At 43.3% G+C, this 15,739-nt stretch overlaps 1 protein-coding gene across 6 annotated transcripts in view; it reads left to right on the top strand.

Moving 5' to 3' along the window:
• Positions 1-15,739, top strand: part of Psen1 (presenilin 1) — a 58,773-nt gene that overhangs the window by 18,569 nt on the left and 24,465 nt on the right. For all 6 annotated transcript variants that reach the window (XM_070030845.1, XM_070030799.1, XM_070030807.1 and 3 more), the window contains 2 exons: positions 5,887-6,137; positions 8,673-8,814. In XM_070030845.1, coding sequence (XP_069886946.1) covers positions 5,887-6,137; positions 8,673-8,814 — 393 coding nt within the window. The remainder of the gene's footprint in view (positions 1-5,886; positions 6,138-8,672; positions 8,815-15,739) is intronic.

The raw sequence follows: 15,739 nt of genomic DNA, 5'->3' as shown, positions 1-15,739 counted from the left end.
TTTTGAGACAAGGTCTTTCTCTATAACCTAGGTTAGCCTTCAACTCACAATCCTGCCTCAGCCTTTGGAGTGCTAGGATCACAGGTGTATACCACTATGCATAGCTACAATCTTTTTTGCATCAAAGTATATATGCAGCTCTGAAGTTTCAGAGTAAACACAAAAATGTTTTATGGACAACCCAGTGTCTTTTTTTTTTTTTGCCAGTCCTGGGACTTGAACTCTGAGCCTGAGTTTTGTCCCTGAGCTTTTGTGCTCAAAGTTAGCACTCTACTAACTTGAGCTACAACTCCACTTCTGGCTTTTGGATAATTAACTGGAGGTAAGAATTTCTTGGACTTTTCTGCCCAGGCTGGCTTCAAATGGTGATCTTCAGGTCTCAGAGAAGCTAGGATGACAAGCAGGAGCCACAGTTGCTGGGCCCAGTGTCTCTTTTCCTCCTTTGTAGCCTTTGTAGAGGGGCATCTTCTGTAATCATCAGCTTCAAGGTGGCCACACCTTCAACACTGAGATTGCCAATCATCTTTTATCAACAGTGATTTTTTTGTTTTGTTTTTTAGTCTTTTTTTGGGGGGGGGGTCCGGTCGGGGAGCCTGAACTCTGGGCCTGGGCTCTGTCCCTCAGCTCTTCAGCTCAAGGCTAGTGCTCTACCACTTGAGCCACAGCGCCACTTCCAGCTTTTTCTGCTTATGTGGTGCTGAGGAATCGAACCCAGGGCCTCATGCATGCAAGGCAAGCACTCTACCACTGAGCCACCTTCCCAGCCCTTTTTTTTTTTTTATTGTAAAGATACTATACAGAGGGTTACAGTTACATGAGTGAGGTAATGAGTACACTTCCTCTTGAACATTGTTACCCCCTCCATTGTTTTCCCCCTACCAACCCCTCCCTCCCTCCCTCCCTTCCCCGAGGTTTTTTTTTTTTTATTGTGATTAAGTGATTACATAATGATGCTCATTTAAAGTCACAAGTTCATTCTAACTTTCCTGGAGCAAATTGTCTATCATAGTCTGTAACATATAATGGTGTTCACATGTTATACACCATATATGTGATCAGCAGCGTGGGGATATTTAGTAGTGGTTCAACCAGATGAGTGGGAGTTCTTAGTTTCTTAAGTCCTGTTAGTTTTGTCGTATCACCTAACATTTTGGATTTAGCATCCACTTATCAGGGAGACCATGTACCGTTTGTCTCTTCGTTCTTGGCTTACCTCGCTCAACATCTTTAATACCCCACAAAGGATTCTTGGGTGAGTCAGTCTTCTGATTTTCTTACTCATTGGTTGGTGATGTTTGGCAAATCATTTACTGTCATGAGTAACTCTTCTACCTGGAATTGGGGGCACACCCCTACTTGGAGGAGAGGTGACTTTCATGTCTCTTGCTACCTGCCTTTCAATACTATCAGTTCTTCATTCTGTACTTGTTGGGCATCGGGGGAGTGGGGCGGGGAGTCTCCATCGTTCCACTTGTACCTTGTATTACTTTTGTTGTTGTTGTTGTTGTTGGTCATGGAGCTTGAACTCTAGGCCTGGGCACTGTTCCTCAGCTCTTCAGCTCAAGGCTAGCGTTCTACCACTTGAGCCACAGTGCCATTTCTGGTTTTCTGATGGTTTAGTGGAGATGTATCCCATGGACTTCCCTGCCCAGGCTGGCTTTGAACCTCATCCTCAGATCTCAGCCTCCTGAATAGCTAGGATTACAAGCGTGAGCCACTAGTGCCCAGCTATATTACTATACCACTACTTCTTTTTTTTTTTTTTTTCTTTTTTTTGGTGGGTTGTGGGGCTTGAACTCTGGGCTTGGGCACTATTCCTGTGCTCTTCAGCTCAAGGCGAGCGCTCTACCTCTTGAGCCACAGCACCACTTGCGGTTTTCTAGTGGTTTTATTGGAGAGAAGAGTCTCATGGACTTTCCTTGCCTGGGCTGGCTTTGAACTGTGATCCTCAGATCTCAGCCTCCTGAGTAGCTAGGATTACAGGTGTGAGCCACTGGCTCTCTGCTTCTGTATTACTTCTTTAACCTAACAGTCTATGACTTTCTTTTGCCTACACAACAAAGTCTAAAATCCTTGGCTTAGCAAGGTATACAGCCTATTCTTAAAACTGCCTTAGAAATTTTATTTTTGTTTTAGTAATACTTTGAAGTTTGAACTCAGGACTTTGCTTGCTAAGAAGGTGCTCTTCTACTTTAAGCCATGCCCAGCCCATGCCTTATTAAGGGGTGTGTGTGTATCTGTCTGTCTTGTGTCCATGTCTATGTGTCTATCTATTTTTGAGCCCAAGACCTCACACATAATAGGGAACTATTACTTAGTTACACCCCTAACCTTTTTTTTTAAGCTTATACTAGTTATACAAGAGGCAATTTCATGATTATATCTCCTCTATGCTTATACTGTATTGTAAATAATCTCATCCCTCTGTCAGACTTCTTAATTTCTCCCCAGGTTCTGTGTGTGTGAGCACGCATGCACGTGTGCATGTGCATGTGTGTGTGTGTGTGTGTGTGTGTGTACATGTGAACGTGTGGGTCTTGAACTTCTGGGCCTCATGATTTTAAAAAATGTTTTATTGTTATTAAAAAATGGTGTACAGAGGGGTTATAGTTACAGAAATGAGAAAAAGAGTACATTTCTTTTTGGTCAATATCACTCCTTCCCTCACATCTGGCCTCATGATCTTGCTTGGTTTTTGCTAGCTAATTGGAGATGAGAGTCTCACAGAATTTGTCTACCCACCCTGGCTTTAAAGGGGGATTCCCAGATCTTAGCCTTCTGTGTAGCTAGAATTAATTAGTATAGACGTGACATCTGAAGGCAGAGTGGCCCATTAGCTGTGGCTGCTTGCTCACCTGCTAATCCGTGGTGATGGGTTGACTGTGAGAATTACAAGGAATGCATACATCACAGTCCCTGCTACAGTCATTTTACACCAATAATTAAATGTGGAATTTTTTTTGGTTGGTCATGGGGCTTGAACTCAGGACCTAGGTACTGTCCCTGAGCTTTTTTGCTCAAAGCTAGTGTTCTGCCACTTTGAGCCACATCACCACTTCAGTTTTCTTGTGGTTAATTGGAGATAAGAATCTCAGGGACTTTTTTTTTTTTTTGTCATGGGGCTTGTACTCTGGGCTTGGGTGCTATCCCCCAGCTCTTCAGCTCAAGGCGAGCGCCCTACCACTTGAGCCACAACGCCACTTCCGGTTTTATGGTGGTTTATTGGAGATAAGAGTCTCATGGAGTTTCCTGCCCGGGCTGGCTTTGAACCTCGATCCTCAGATCTCAGCCTCCTGAGTAGCTAGGATTACAGGCATGAGCCACCAGTACCCGGCATCTCAGGGACTTTTTGCCTGGGCTGGCTTTGGACTCTGATTGTCAGATCTCAGCCTCCTGAGTAGATAGAATTACAGGCATGAGCCATCAGTGCCCAGCTTTGGAATGTATTTTTAATGAGCAATGGTAACACTTAAAGTAGTAGTTAATCTGAGCACCAGTGACTCACGCCTCTAATCCTAGCTACTCAGGAGGCTGAGATCTGAGGATCATGGTTCAAAGCCAGGTTCAAAGCCAGCCCGGGCAGGAAAGTCCGCGGGACTCTTATCTCCAATAAACCACCAGAAAACTGGAAGTGACACTGTGGCTTAAGTGGTAGAGTGCTAGCCTTGAGCTGAAGAGCTGAGGGACAGCACCCAGGCCCAGATTTTAAGACCCATGACTGACAGAAAAAAAAAAAAAAGTAAGGGCTGAGGAGGTGGCTCAGTGGTAGAGTGTTTGCCTTGCATGCATGAGGCCCTGAGTTTGATTCTACAGCACCACATAAGCAGAAAACTGGAAGTGGTGCTGTGGCTCAAGTGGTAGAGCACTAGCCTTGAGCTGAAGAGTGAGGGACAGTTCAGGACCCATGACAGGCAAAAAAGAAAAGTAGTAGTTATCCAGTGGAGTCAATGATGAGATAAAGGAGTGACTTGTTCTCCATCTTCAAGCCAATTTCATCTTAACCAGCAGCCATGACTATTAGTCTATGTTTATCTCTTATTCTCCTATCTGTGAGAAAGCAGAGTACTTGAGGTTGGTTTCTTTTCTCCTGTCACCTACCGGTTTATTATTATTATTGTTGTTGTTGTTGTTGTTGCTCTTTTTACCCTTTACAAAAACAGTTTGGGGTTTTTTTTGTCGGTCATGGAACTTGAACTCAGAGTTCAAGATTTTCTGCTCAAGGCTAGCACTCTTGAGCCACAATACCACTTCTGGCTTTTTCTGGTCTTTTTTTTTTTTTTGGTCGGTTGTAGGTCCTGAACTCTGGGCCTGGGTGTTGTCCTTCAGCTCAAGGCAAGCGCTCTTGGCTTTTTCTGTTTATGTGGTACTGAGGAATCAAACCCAGGGAATGCATGCTAGGCAAGCACTCCACCACTAAGCCACATTCCCAGCCCACAAAAACAGTTTTAAGACATGAACAGTGATTCTAAAGGCGAAGTTGAGCTTAAAGACTATGACAAAATAAACCCAGGAACAGGAGTATTTAGCTCCGTGGAAGAGCACTTGCCTGGCATGTACAAGGCCCTGAGTTCAATCTTCAGACACACACACATTAAAAGAAGAGAGAGGGCTGGGAAGGTGGCTCAGTGGTAGAGTGCTTGCCTTGCATGCATGAGGCCCTGGGTTCGATACCTCAGCACCACATAAGCAGAAAAAAGCTGGAAGTGGCATTGTAGCTCAAGTGGTAGAGCACTAGCCTTGAGCTGAAGAGCTGAGGGATAGTGCTCAGGTCCAGAGCTCAGGCCCCACGACCGACCAAAAAAAAAAAGAAATACAAAAAAAGAGAGAGCCAGGTGTTGTGGCTCAAGTGGTATGAGCAGTAGCCTTGAGCAAAAGAAGCTCAGGGACAGCCCAAACCCTGAATTCAAGCTCCAGGACTGTCACAAAGAAAATTGGAGAGAGAGAAGGGAGAGAAGGAGGGAAGGGGAGAAGGAGAGAGAGGTGGGAGAGGGGAGAATAAACCTAAGATAAGCACACATTAAGGGTATGAGGAAAGTAGAATCAGTCATTCATTGATTGTTTATTGTTCCCTTGCTCTTGCCCAGCATAACCATCAGAATTGCGTAAGACCCAGCTGCTCTTTAGAAGAGTTAGGAGAGAGCTGGGAAGGTGGCTCAGTGGTAGAGCGCTTGCCTTGCATGCATGAAGCCCTGGGTTTGATTGCTCAGCACCACATAAGCAAAAAGAAAAAAGCTGGAAGTGGCGCTGTGGCTCAAGTGGTAGAGTGCTAGCCTTGAGCTGAAGAGCTGAGGGACAGTGCCCAGGCCCAGAGTTCAGGCCCCACGACCGGACCCCCAAAAAAAAAAAAGAAAGAAAGAAGAGTTAGGAGAGTTTTTTCAGTTGAATAATTTTTATTTTATTTTAAGCAGTTGTTTCCATGCAATTATAAGAAACAATGCAGAAAGATACCTTGAATATTACCACATAGATTTCAGAGTCTTACTACTAATAAAAGTTTTTACATAGCTGGTATGAAACTTTCAGTAGTAAGTGCTCATGAATTAAAACAGTGAGATCATTTAGCTTGCAGCTGTAGCAAATCAGAAAAGCTTAATGCAGGTGTCCATATTTCAGCCAGACCTCCAAGGAGAAGTTTAGTTATTTTAGCTGCAAAATGGAAGGGGAGAGTGAGGTGAGACAAGACCATGGTAAGAGGGAGGACCTGGGTGCCCTCAGAGAACAATGGTTAATAACTTAGGCTTTTGCCACTGCCTATAAATTGGTTCTTTCTTGCCTTAAGTTTTTAAAACTCCAGTGGTGACCATGCACGGCTGTTAATCACGGGTCTAATTGTTACGTATTCTGCTAAGGTGTGTTTTACTGACAAAGTTTTCCTTGTGGTTTTAGAATGACAGTCGCGAACGGCAGGAGCACAGTGACAGGCGGAGACTTGGCAACCCTGAGCCAGTATCTAATGGTCAACCTCAGAGTAACTCACAGCAGGTGCTGGAACAAGATGAAGAAGAAGATGAGGAGTTGACATTGAAATATGGAGCCAAACATGTCATCATGCTCTTTGTCCCCGTGACTCTCTGCATGGTGGTGGTTGTGGCTACTATCAAGTCAGTCAGCTTTTATACCCGGAAAGATGGACAGCTGTACGTAAGATTGTTTTTTGTGTGTTTTGTTACTGTCAAGGCTAGTAGCTTTTCTTTATAGCATGTTGCCATCACCTTGAGGTCCTCAGCCCTAAAGGAGCAGGAATGAGTCCATCTTTTCTGATGACTGAAAGCAGTGGACAGGATGCATGAAGTAGCAAAAATGAACATCACGGAATTGATGTCTGGATGGGGTCATTAAATAGGGCTGGATTCATTCGGAATGGAAAAATGTGATCTTTTCTTCTCTAAAGCCATTGGAGCTATCATTTTTTTTCTTTCTTTTTCTTTTTTTGTTGGTCATGGGGCTTGAACTCTGGGCCTGGGCGCTGTCCCTCAGCTCTTCAGCTCAACGCGAGCGCTCTACCACTTGAGCCACAGCACCACTTCCAGATTTCTGTTGGTTAATTGGAGATAAGAGTCTCACAGATGGGGCTGGGAAGGTGGCTCAGTGGTAGAGCACTTGCTTTGCATGCCTGAGGCCCTGGATTCGATTCCTCAGCACCACATAAGCAAAAAGAAAAAAGCCGGAAGTGGCGCTGTGGCTCAAGTGGTAGAGTGCTAGCCTTGAGCTGAAGATCTGAGGGACAGCACCCAGGCCCAGAGTTCAGGCCCCACGACCGGACCCAAAAAAAAAAAGTCTCACAGATTTTCCTGCTGGGCTGGCTTTGAACTGAGATCCTCAGATCTCAGCCTCCTGAGTAGCCAGGACTACAGGCATGAGCCACTGGTGCCCAGTGGTTTTAGCCTTTTGGGAGTATGGCTAAGACATAAATAGAGTTAGGAGTCAGAAACCATAGAGCCAAGAACTCTATGGGACTGCTGAGCCACCTTCCCAGCCCCATGGCTATGAGTTCTATGGCTGATGTGTTATACAAGGAACTTTTAAAAAAAGAATGTGCCAGGCTGGGAAGGTGCCTTGCATGCATGAGGCCCTGGCTTCGATTCCTCAGCACCACATAAGCAGAGAAAGCCAGAAGTGGCACTGTGGCTCAAGTGGTAGAGTGCTAGCCTTGAGCTGAAGAGCTGAGGCACAATATCCAGGCCCAGAGTTCAGGCTCCACAACCAACAAAAAAAAAAAGGAAAGAAAGAAAGCTCATTGACCCTGTCACAGAACATCAGGTGGTAAAAAATCATTTGAAAGCTGGGCGCTGGTGGCTCACGCCTGTAATCCTAGCTCCTCAGGAGGCTGAGATCTGAGGATTGCGGTTCAAAGCCAGCCTGGGCAAGAAAGACAGTGAGACTCCTATCTCCAATAAACCACCAGAAAACCGGAAGTGGCGCTGTAGCTCAAGTGGTAGAGCGCTCTCCTTGAGCTGAAGAGCTGAGGGACAATGCCCAGGCCCAGAGTTCAAGCCCCATGACCGACAAAAAAAAAAAAAATCATTTGAAATCCCATAGAGAGCTGGGTGTTGGTGGCTCATACCTGTAATACTAGTTACTCAGGAGGCTGAGATCTGAGGATTGAGCCATCCCTGGCAGGAAAGTCTACTAGACTCTTATCTCCAATTAACCACAAGAAAACTGGAATTGGTACTGTGCCTCAACGTGGTAGAGTGCTAGGCTTGAGCAAAAAGAGCTCAGGGACAGGGCCCAGGTCCTGAGTTCAAGTCCCATGACCAACAACAACAAACAGTTCCATAGAGGAGTATCGAAGTAGGCAGTCAATCCAGGCACTCATGACTCATGCTTAACTCCTAGCTACTCAGGAGGCTGAGATCTATAAGGCTCAAGGATTGAAGTCAGCCCAGGTGGGAAAGTCTGTGAGACTCTTTTATCTCAAATTAAGCACCAGAAAAGCTGGAAATGGCGTTATGGCTCAATGGTAGAGTGCTAGCCTAGAACAAAAATGTTGAAGGGCAGCACCCAAGCCCTGAGTTCAATCCCTTGGACTGCACCAGCAAAAAAGAAATTGGCAGTGAAGATTGGTATAGCAGCTTCATCATTAGTCAAGGACCTGCCTGGGCTCTTTATTTTTTTGAGGGGGGGGCTCTTTATTTTTTGCTTTGACTTATTCCTCTAGCTGATTTCAGGGAGCAGACTGCAGCCAGCCTACATTCATACATCAGGAAGGATTTGAATAGGAAAGAATGAATGACTTCTTTTTTTAATACATTTTTTTTTGGGGGGGGTCCAGTCGTGGGGCCTGAACTCTGGGCCTGGGTGCTGTCCCTCAGCTCTTCAGCTTAAGGCAAGCACTCTACCACTTGAGCCACAGTGCAACTTCCGGCTTTTTTCTTTTTGCTTATGTGGTGCTGAGGAATCAAACCCAGGGCTTCAAGCATGCAAGATAAGCCCTCTACCACTGAGCCACCTTCCCAGCCCCATGAGGTAATCTTTTGACTAGAAAGTCTCCACTAGATGGAGCCACTGCCTAGTTCACATGTAAGTTCATCTCGGAAGCCTAGATACTTTCTTTTGCACTGAAACAATTGAAATATTAACTACAAACCACAAACTGTAGTGTTAGAGGGAGTCTGTGGTTTAGGATTTCCATTAACACTTAGCTAGACTTTCCTGTTTTTTTTTTGTAGAATCTATACCCCATTCACAGAAGACACTGAGACGGTGGGCCAGAGAGCCCTGCACTCGATTCTGAATGCTGCCATCATGATCAGTGTCATCGTTGTCATGACTATCCTCCTGGTGGTTCTTTATAAATACAGGTGCTATAAGGTAAGCATGAGACCCAGCTTTGCATTCTGTTTTGTTCTTTATGACTGGATTTTCTTGTTGGATACCTTACTTGGTCTAGTAAAGGAAAAGTCTTGTATTTTAGACCTAAGTTAGTTTTTGGTTATCTTCCTCCTCATTTATAGAAAATTTAAAAAATGTGGAAAGGCAAAAATAATACTTTCAGGTAATGTGATCTAAGTGGTTTTAATATTTCAATCTATAGCATATTTAGAACATTCAAAAAGGGATGCTTACATATTTTATGCATCTCCTCATTTACAAGTAGCACTCTAGGATATAATTGTCCTCAAAAAGCCATGTCAGATGCTGGTGTTAACCTCATTGGAGACTGCCCATACCTTGCTTCTGAATTGATCACCTCCATTCACACATCATATCCCTTTCTTAGCACTACCAGTAATAATCTTTAAGGTCATTCTGAAATAATGCCATTCATATGTGCTAATGCCCAAATATTAGCATCTAATCTGTTTGCTTCTAGTATTTTTCTGCATATTTTTAACATGGTTATTATGTATAATCACATATATCCTTTCTTTTACTTTGGCATAAGCAGTTTTCCATGTTAAAAAGCCTTAGAAAATGTTTCTATGGCTATCTAATGTTTAACTCGATTAATATAATATAGTGTCTTCTGATTTCTCTAGTGTTGTTTATACTCAGTATTATAAAAATCGGTTGTCTTTTTTTTTTTTTTTTTTTTTTTTTTTTAGTTGTGGGGCTTGAACTCTGGGTCTGGGTGCTGTCCCTCAGCTCTTCAGCTCAAGTCTAGCATTCTACCATTGAGCCATAGGACCACTTCCAGTTCTCTGGTAGTTAATTGATTAATTGCCCAGGCTAGATTTGAACCACAATCCTCAAATCTCAGCCTCCTAAATAGCTAGGATTACATGCATGAGCCACCAGCAACTGGTTATATAAAAACTTGTAGTTACTTCCTGGTAATAATCTGGACTTGGAATTTTGGAGGCAAATTTTTACTCTTAGTATTTCACACTAGTAGTGATGTCTTTCTTGACATAATTTATCAGCATTAAATTTTATTTATTTATTTATCTATTTATTTATTTATTTTGCCAGTTCTGGAGCTTGAACATTGTCCTTGAGCTTCTTTTGCTCAAGCCTAGCACTCTAACACTTGAGCCACAGCACCACGTATGACTTTTTCTGTTTATGTGGTTCTGAGGAATTGAACCCAGGGCTTCATGCATGCTAGGCAAACCACTAAGCCACATTCCCATCCAATGCTGAATTTTTTAAAGAACTATACCAATTTTATTTTTTTTGTTGTTGTTTTTTTGTTTTTGGGTCCAGTTGTGGGGCCTGAACTCTGAACTCTGGGCCTGGGCGCTGTCCCTCAGCTCTTCAGCTCAAGGCTAGCGCTCTACCACTTGAGCCACAGCACCACTTCTGGCTTTTTTCTTTTTGCTTATGTGGTACTTAGGAATCGAACCCAGGGCCTCATGCATGCAAGGCAAGCACTCTACCACTGAGCCACCTTCCCAGCCCCTAATTATACCAATTTTATAGGTAAACAAAATGTCTTAATTTGCACTTAACTGATCCATATACCTTTTAAATTCTCAAAAATTTTAAAATTATAGTGATTAGCCTTGCTTGTTAAACCTTTGAATGGGTGAAGTTGTGACTCAAGTGCAGACCATCTGTAGTCTGACATTATTACATGGTGACCATTGAAGACAAAAGGTCTATATTGTGGTACTCAGGAAGATTTTGTCTGGGTAAGAGAGTGTTTCACTGTGTGTATATTATTGTGTCAATCTCCAGACTTGAACTCAGGGTTTGGGAACTTTCCCTAAGCCTTTATGCTCAAACTTAACACTTTACCACTTGAGCCACAGTTCCACTATTGGCTTTTTTGGAGGTAAGAGTCTCACAGACTTTCCTGCCCAAGGTGGACAGTGATCCTCAGTTCTCAGCCACCTGAGTAGCTAGGATTACAGGTATGAGCCCCCAGTGCCAAGCTATGAAGCTTTCTTTTTCCTTTCCATCACTAACAGGTTTACCTGTTAGTTTAATTCCTCTGCTTTATTAGTGGCTTTTTATCTAGATCATAGGCCTTTTTTTGTTTGTTTGTTTCTTTTTCACATTTTTTTAGTAAATACAAGTCTACCTTTTGTTTTTCTTTCTTATAATCTAGAATTTACTTCCAGAGTTTCTGCTTTTCTTTTTTAAAAAATACCAGTATAACTAGATAGATGGAGCTATGGACTCAGGGTTATGTTACCTGAGATCTTTTTAGTAATCTTAGGAAATTACTATCTTTGCATTACTACTGGAGAAAGAGAAAGTACTATCTCTCAGCTACCTCTCAAAGAATTTTTCTGCTTTAACCATTATTGAGTTTTTCTAGCCTTATGCAGGAACATGTAGAGGACATTATAGTAGCAAAAACTATATCTGCCTTGCTTTATAGAATATAGTATGGTGGGGCTGGGAAGGTGGCTCAGTGGTAGAGCACTTGCCTTGCATGCATGAGGCCCTGGGTTTGATTCCTCAGCACCCCATAAGCAAAAAGAAAAAAGTCAAAGTGGCGCTGTGGCTCAAGTGGCAGAGTGCTAGCCTTGAGCTGAAGAGCTGAGGGACAGTGCCCAGGACCAGAGTTCAGGCCCCACGACTGGACCCCCCCCCCAAAAAAAAAAGGATATAGTGTGTTTTTTTTGTTTTTATTTTTTCCCCCTAGTATTAGAGTTTGAACTTGGCCTTGTGGATGCTAGAATAGCACTGTATTACTCAAGCCTCACCATACCCATTTCTTTCTCTTTCTTTATATGTATATATTAGAATTTGAATTCAGAGTCTTGTACTTGCTAAGCAGGCTGACTACTGCTGAGCCATGCCCCTAGCCCATTTTTTGTACTGGTTATTTTCAGACAGGATCTCAGTTTTTGTCTGGAACCTACATCTGGACCATGATCCTCCTCTATTTTATGCTTCCTACAATAGCTGGGGTGACTGGAATGTACCAGCATCTTTTTCTGTTTAGGTGGAGTCTTGCAAAGTATTTTGTGTGAGAAGAACTAGAACCTTGATCCTCCCAATCTCAGCTTTCCTGGTAGCTAGGATTATGGTGCTAGCCACTTCACCCCTCCCCTCTAGCTCTTTTTCCTTTAGGTCATATTCTGAGGTTCCCAGGGCTAACCTAAGACTAGCTCCTCCTCCTGTACTTGTGGCAACCTCACTGATAGAAGTCTCACTAATTTTTTGTTTGGGCTAGCTTTGAGATATGACCTCCTGGTCTCTACCTCCTGAGTAGCTGGAATGAACAGGTGTGAGGTACAGTGCCTGACCTCATTTAATTTTCTTACTAGCTTTATGTCCTGCTGCTATCCTAGTTCTATAAGTAGAGCAAGGGCAAAGGCAAAGGCAATGGTTATATAGTTGGTATAGGTCAGAAACCAGTGGGTCAGTATGGGGACTTGAGCCCAGAGTCTGGTCTGGATGGACACACATCCATTTCTTAGAATTCTTCTCAAATTCTTTTTTTTTTTTTTTTTTTTTTTGTCCTTTGTGGGGCTTGAACTCTGGGCCTGAACACTGTCCCTTATCTCTTTAGCTCAAAGCTAGCACTCTACCACTTGAGCCACAGCGTCACTTCCAGTTTTCTGAGTGGTTTATTGGAGATGAGTCTCACAGACTTTCCTGCCCGGGCTGGCTTTGAACCATGATCCTCAGATCTTAGCTTTCTGAATAGCTAGGAATACAAGTGTGAGCCACCAGTGTCCAGCTTGAATTCATTTTTCAGTTCTCTGAAATGCGCTTTCTCTTTTTGGGCCTCAGTGGAAACAGCTCATGTGTGTTCCCAGTATTTCCTTAGTCGTATCTGTCCAACTTGGAACTTGACTATGTTGGTGTATTGGTCATCCTCTGCTGATTGACTTGCTTTTCTCCCTCAGGCCTTTGCAGTTTCTCCTAAAGCTCACCAGTCCTCAGGCCCAGACCTTATACTTTTACATCTCATTGCTTCTTAAAAATTATATTTTAGGGGGCTGGGAAGGTGGCTCAGTGGTAGAGCGCTTGCCTTGCATGCTCGAGGCCCTGGGTTCGATTCCTCAGCACTACATAAGCAAAAAAAAAAAAAGCCGGAGGTGCTGCTGTGGCTCAAGTGGTAGAGTGCTAGCCTTGAGCTGAAGAGCTGAGGGACAGTGCCCAGGCCCAGAGTTCAGGCCCCACGACCGGACTCCCCCCAAAAAAATTACATTTTAGGGGCTAGGAAGGTGGCTCAGTGGTAGAGCGCTTGCCTTGCATGCATGAGGCCCTGGGTTCGATTCCTCAGCACCGCATAAGCAAAAAGAAAAAAGCTGGAAGTGGCACTGTGGCTCAAGTGGTAGAGTGCTAGCCTTGAACTGAATAGCTGAGGGAGAGCGCCCAGGCCCAGAGTTCAGGCCCCATGACCGGACCCCCCCCCAAAAAAATTATATTTTATCTCATTACTTAAGATTGTATCCTAAAATGCCACTTTTAATTCAGTATTTTTAGCCCAGAATCTCTGCTTTATAGGCTCATTGTTGTTGTTGTTTCTTGGTATATATGAGTTCTTCTCAGATATCTTCTAGCACAGAAATATAATTGCATTTGCTACCATCCTATTATCCTGTGGTCTGCTGTGCTAAGGCCTTGTAGCTTTTAATTTGGCAATCATTATCATGGGTTATCTTCTATAATCCCCATAGCTAGTTAATCTGCAATTTTTGCTTATTCCTCCTGTTCAGTTCAGAGCCTGTTCTTTCTACATGATTTCCACAGCTTGATTTCTTAGCTCACTGCCTCAGCTTTGCCTTTTCCCTTTCAAACACCACAAAAACAAACTCAGGGGTCTTACTCTTTGATAAGAGTAGGATATAGTCACTGTTAAACTGTACTCTCACCAATGCAACTGTATTCTCACATGCAGTCACTGTTAATGGCTTATTAATAGCACTTCTCATTTGAATTTTATTTGTATCTACTAAACCTTTCAAGAAGAAGTATATTAAACTATGGTTTTCTATAGATAGGTACCTCCTGTCTATCTCCATTATTTTGACTTTTCTTTCCATCTCAGGTGATTTTGATACTGTTCCTTCTATTATTTTTTTTTTTCTGGTTGTGGAGCCTGGGTGCTGCCCCTAAACTTTTGCACTCAAGGCTAGCACTCTACTACTTTGTGCCACAGTGCCACTTCCTGTTTTCTGGTGGCTAATTGGAGTCTCATGGACTTTCCTGCCCAGGCTGACTTTGAACTGTGATTCTCAGATCTTGGCCTCCTGAGTAGCTAGAATTATAAGTATGTGTTTTGTGTGTATTCATTTCCTTTTCTTTCTCACTGTTGTTTCTTTCACACTTTTTCCTTGTCATTTACATACCATTTCTGAGCCTATCCAGGGAGTTTTGTTGTTTCTCTCTCTCTCTCTCTCTCTCTCTCTCTCTCTCTCTCTCTCTCTCTCTCTCTCTCTCTCTCTCTCTCTCTTTTTAAATAGAGTCTATGTAGTCAAGACTGGCCTCAGGCTTATGATCCTCCTGCTCACCCCCACATGCTAGGATTACAAGTGTATGCTACCACACCTGCCTGTTATTTTATTTTATTTTATTTTTTGTCGGTTGTGGGGCTTGAACTCTAGGCCTGGGCGCTGTCCCTCAGCTCTTCCGCTCAAGGCTAGTACTTTACCACTTGAGCCACGGTGCCACTTCCAGTTTTCTGGTGTTGAATTGGAGATAAGAGTCTCACAGGCTTTCCTTCCCAGGCTGGCTTTGAACCATGATCCTCAGATCTCAGCCTCCTGAGTAGCTAGGATTACAGGCATGAGCCACCAGCACCCAGCTTTTCTATAATCCAGGCATTTTTATAATCCAGTATCCATTTTAAAGATTTGATCTGGGTGTGGTGGCCCAAGTTTATAATCCTAGCTACTTGCAAGATGGAGATTGGTGGATCACAGTTCAAGGCCAGTTCAGGCATAAACGCTTTATGGCTGGAAACAGTGGTACATGCCTGTCATCCTAGCAACAAAGTGAAGCACAGGTAGGATGATCATAGCTCAGATCAGCCTCAGCACAGAGCAAGACCCAGTCTTAAAAATAACCTTCACAAAACAGACTGGTGAAGTAGCTCAAGTGGTAGAATATCTGTTTAGCAAGCATAGATCCCTGAGTTCAAACTCCGATACTGACAAAGAAAAGAACAGACTTAGAAGCCAGGCAGCAGCTACTCATAGCTACTTAGGAGGATGAGAGCTGAGGATTTAGGTTTGGAGCCAGTCCAGGCAGACAAAACCAGGAGTTTCTTTCCTCTAATTAACCAGGAAAACTGGAAGTAGAGGTGTATCTCAACTGGTAGAGTGCCAGCTGTGAGCAAAAAATGCCAAAGCAAGTGAGAACACAAGGTTCTCAGTTTAAACCCCAGTCCTGCCACACACACAAAAAAAGAAAAGAAACAAGAATGAAAAGATGTAGAACATCAATGTCTGTGTCACCTTGGCATTCCTGTTGTCTTTTTTTTTTCACTCAAATTGACTTTTTTTCCCTTGATACGGTATGCCAAGTAATTTATATTGTATATTGGGTATTTTAATATTACGTTGCAAGCTCTGTTTAAACCACAAGGAAAACATTATTTTTTGTTTTGTTGGCAGTTGATGTGGTTGAGTAAGGCCACAAGTTTCACTCAGTGCTCTTTATTGTAGTTACAATGCCAGTTCAGTTTTCTAAATCTTTACATTGTTTCTCTAGCCTACATGTGTGCTGCCCAGTCACCAGTGTAGGTTGTAGGTAATGATCTACTTGAAATTCCATTACCAGAGCCTGACTGGTCTGAGAGACATATTTATATCTTTGCATGCACACCTTCAGATGGACCCACAGGCTCATGAATAACTTTAAAAGGTGGTTGTTCTCGCTCAAGGCT

This window comes from Dipodomys merriami, unplaced genomic scaffold, assembly GCF_024711535.1.
Source record: "Dipodomys merriami isolate MVZ:Mamm:240054 unplaced genomic scaffold, mDipMer1.0.p SCAF_1, whole genome shotgun sequence".
Lineage (NCBI taxonomy): Eukaryota > Metazoa > Chordata > Mammalia > Rodentia > Heteromyidae > Dipodomys > Dipodomys merriami.
Note: the sequence above shows the minus strand (reverse complement) of the source record. Positions and strands in the feature narration are given on the sequence as shown.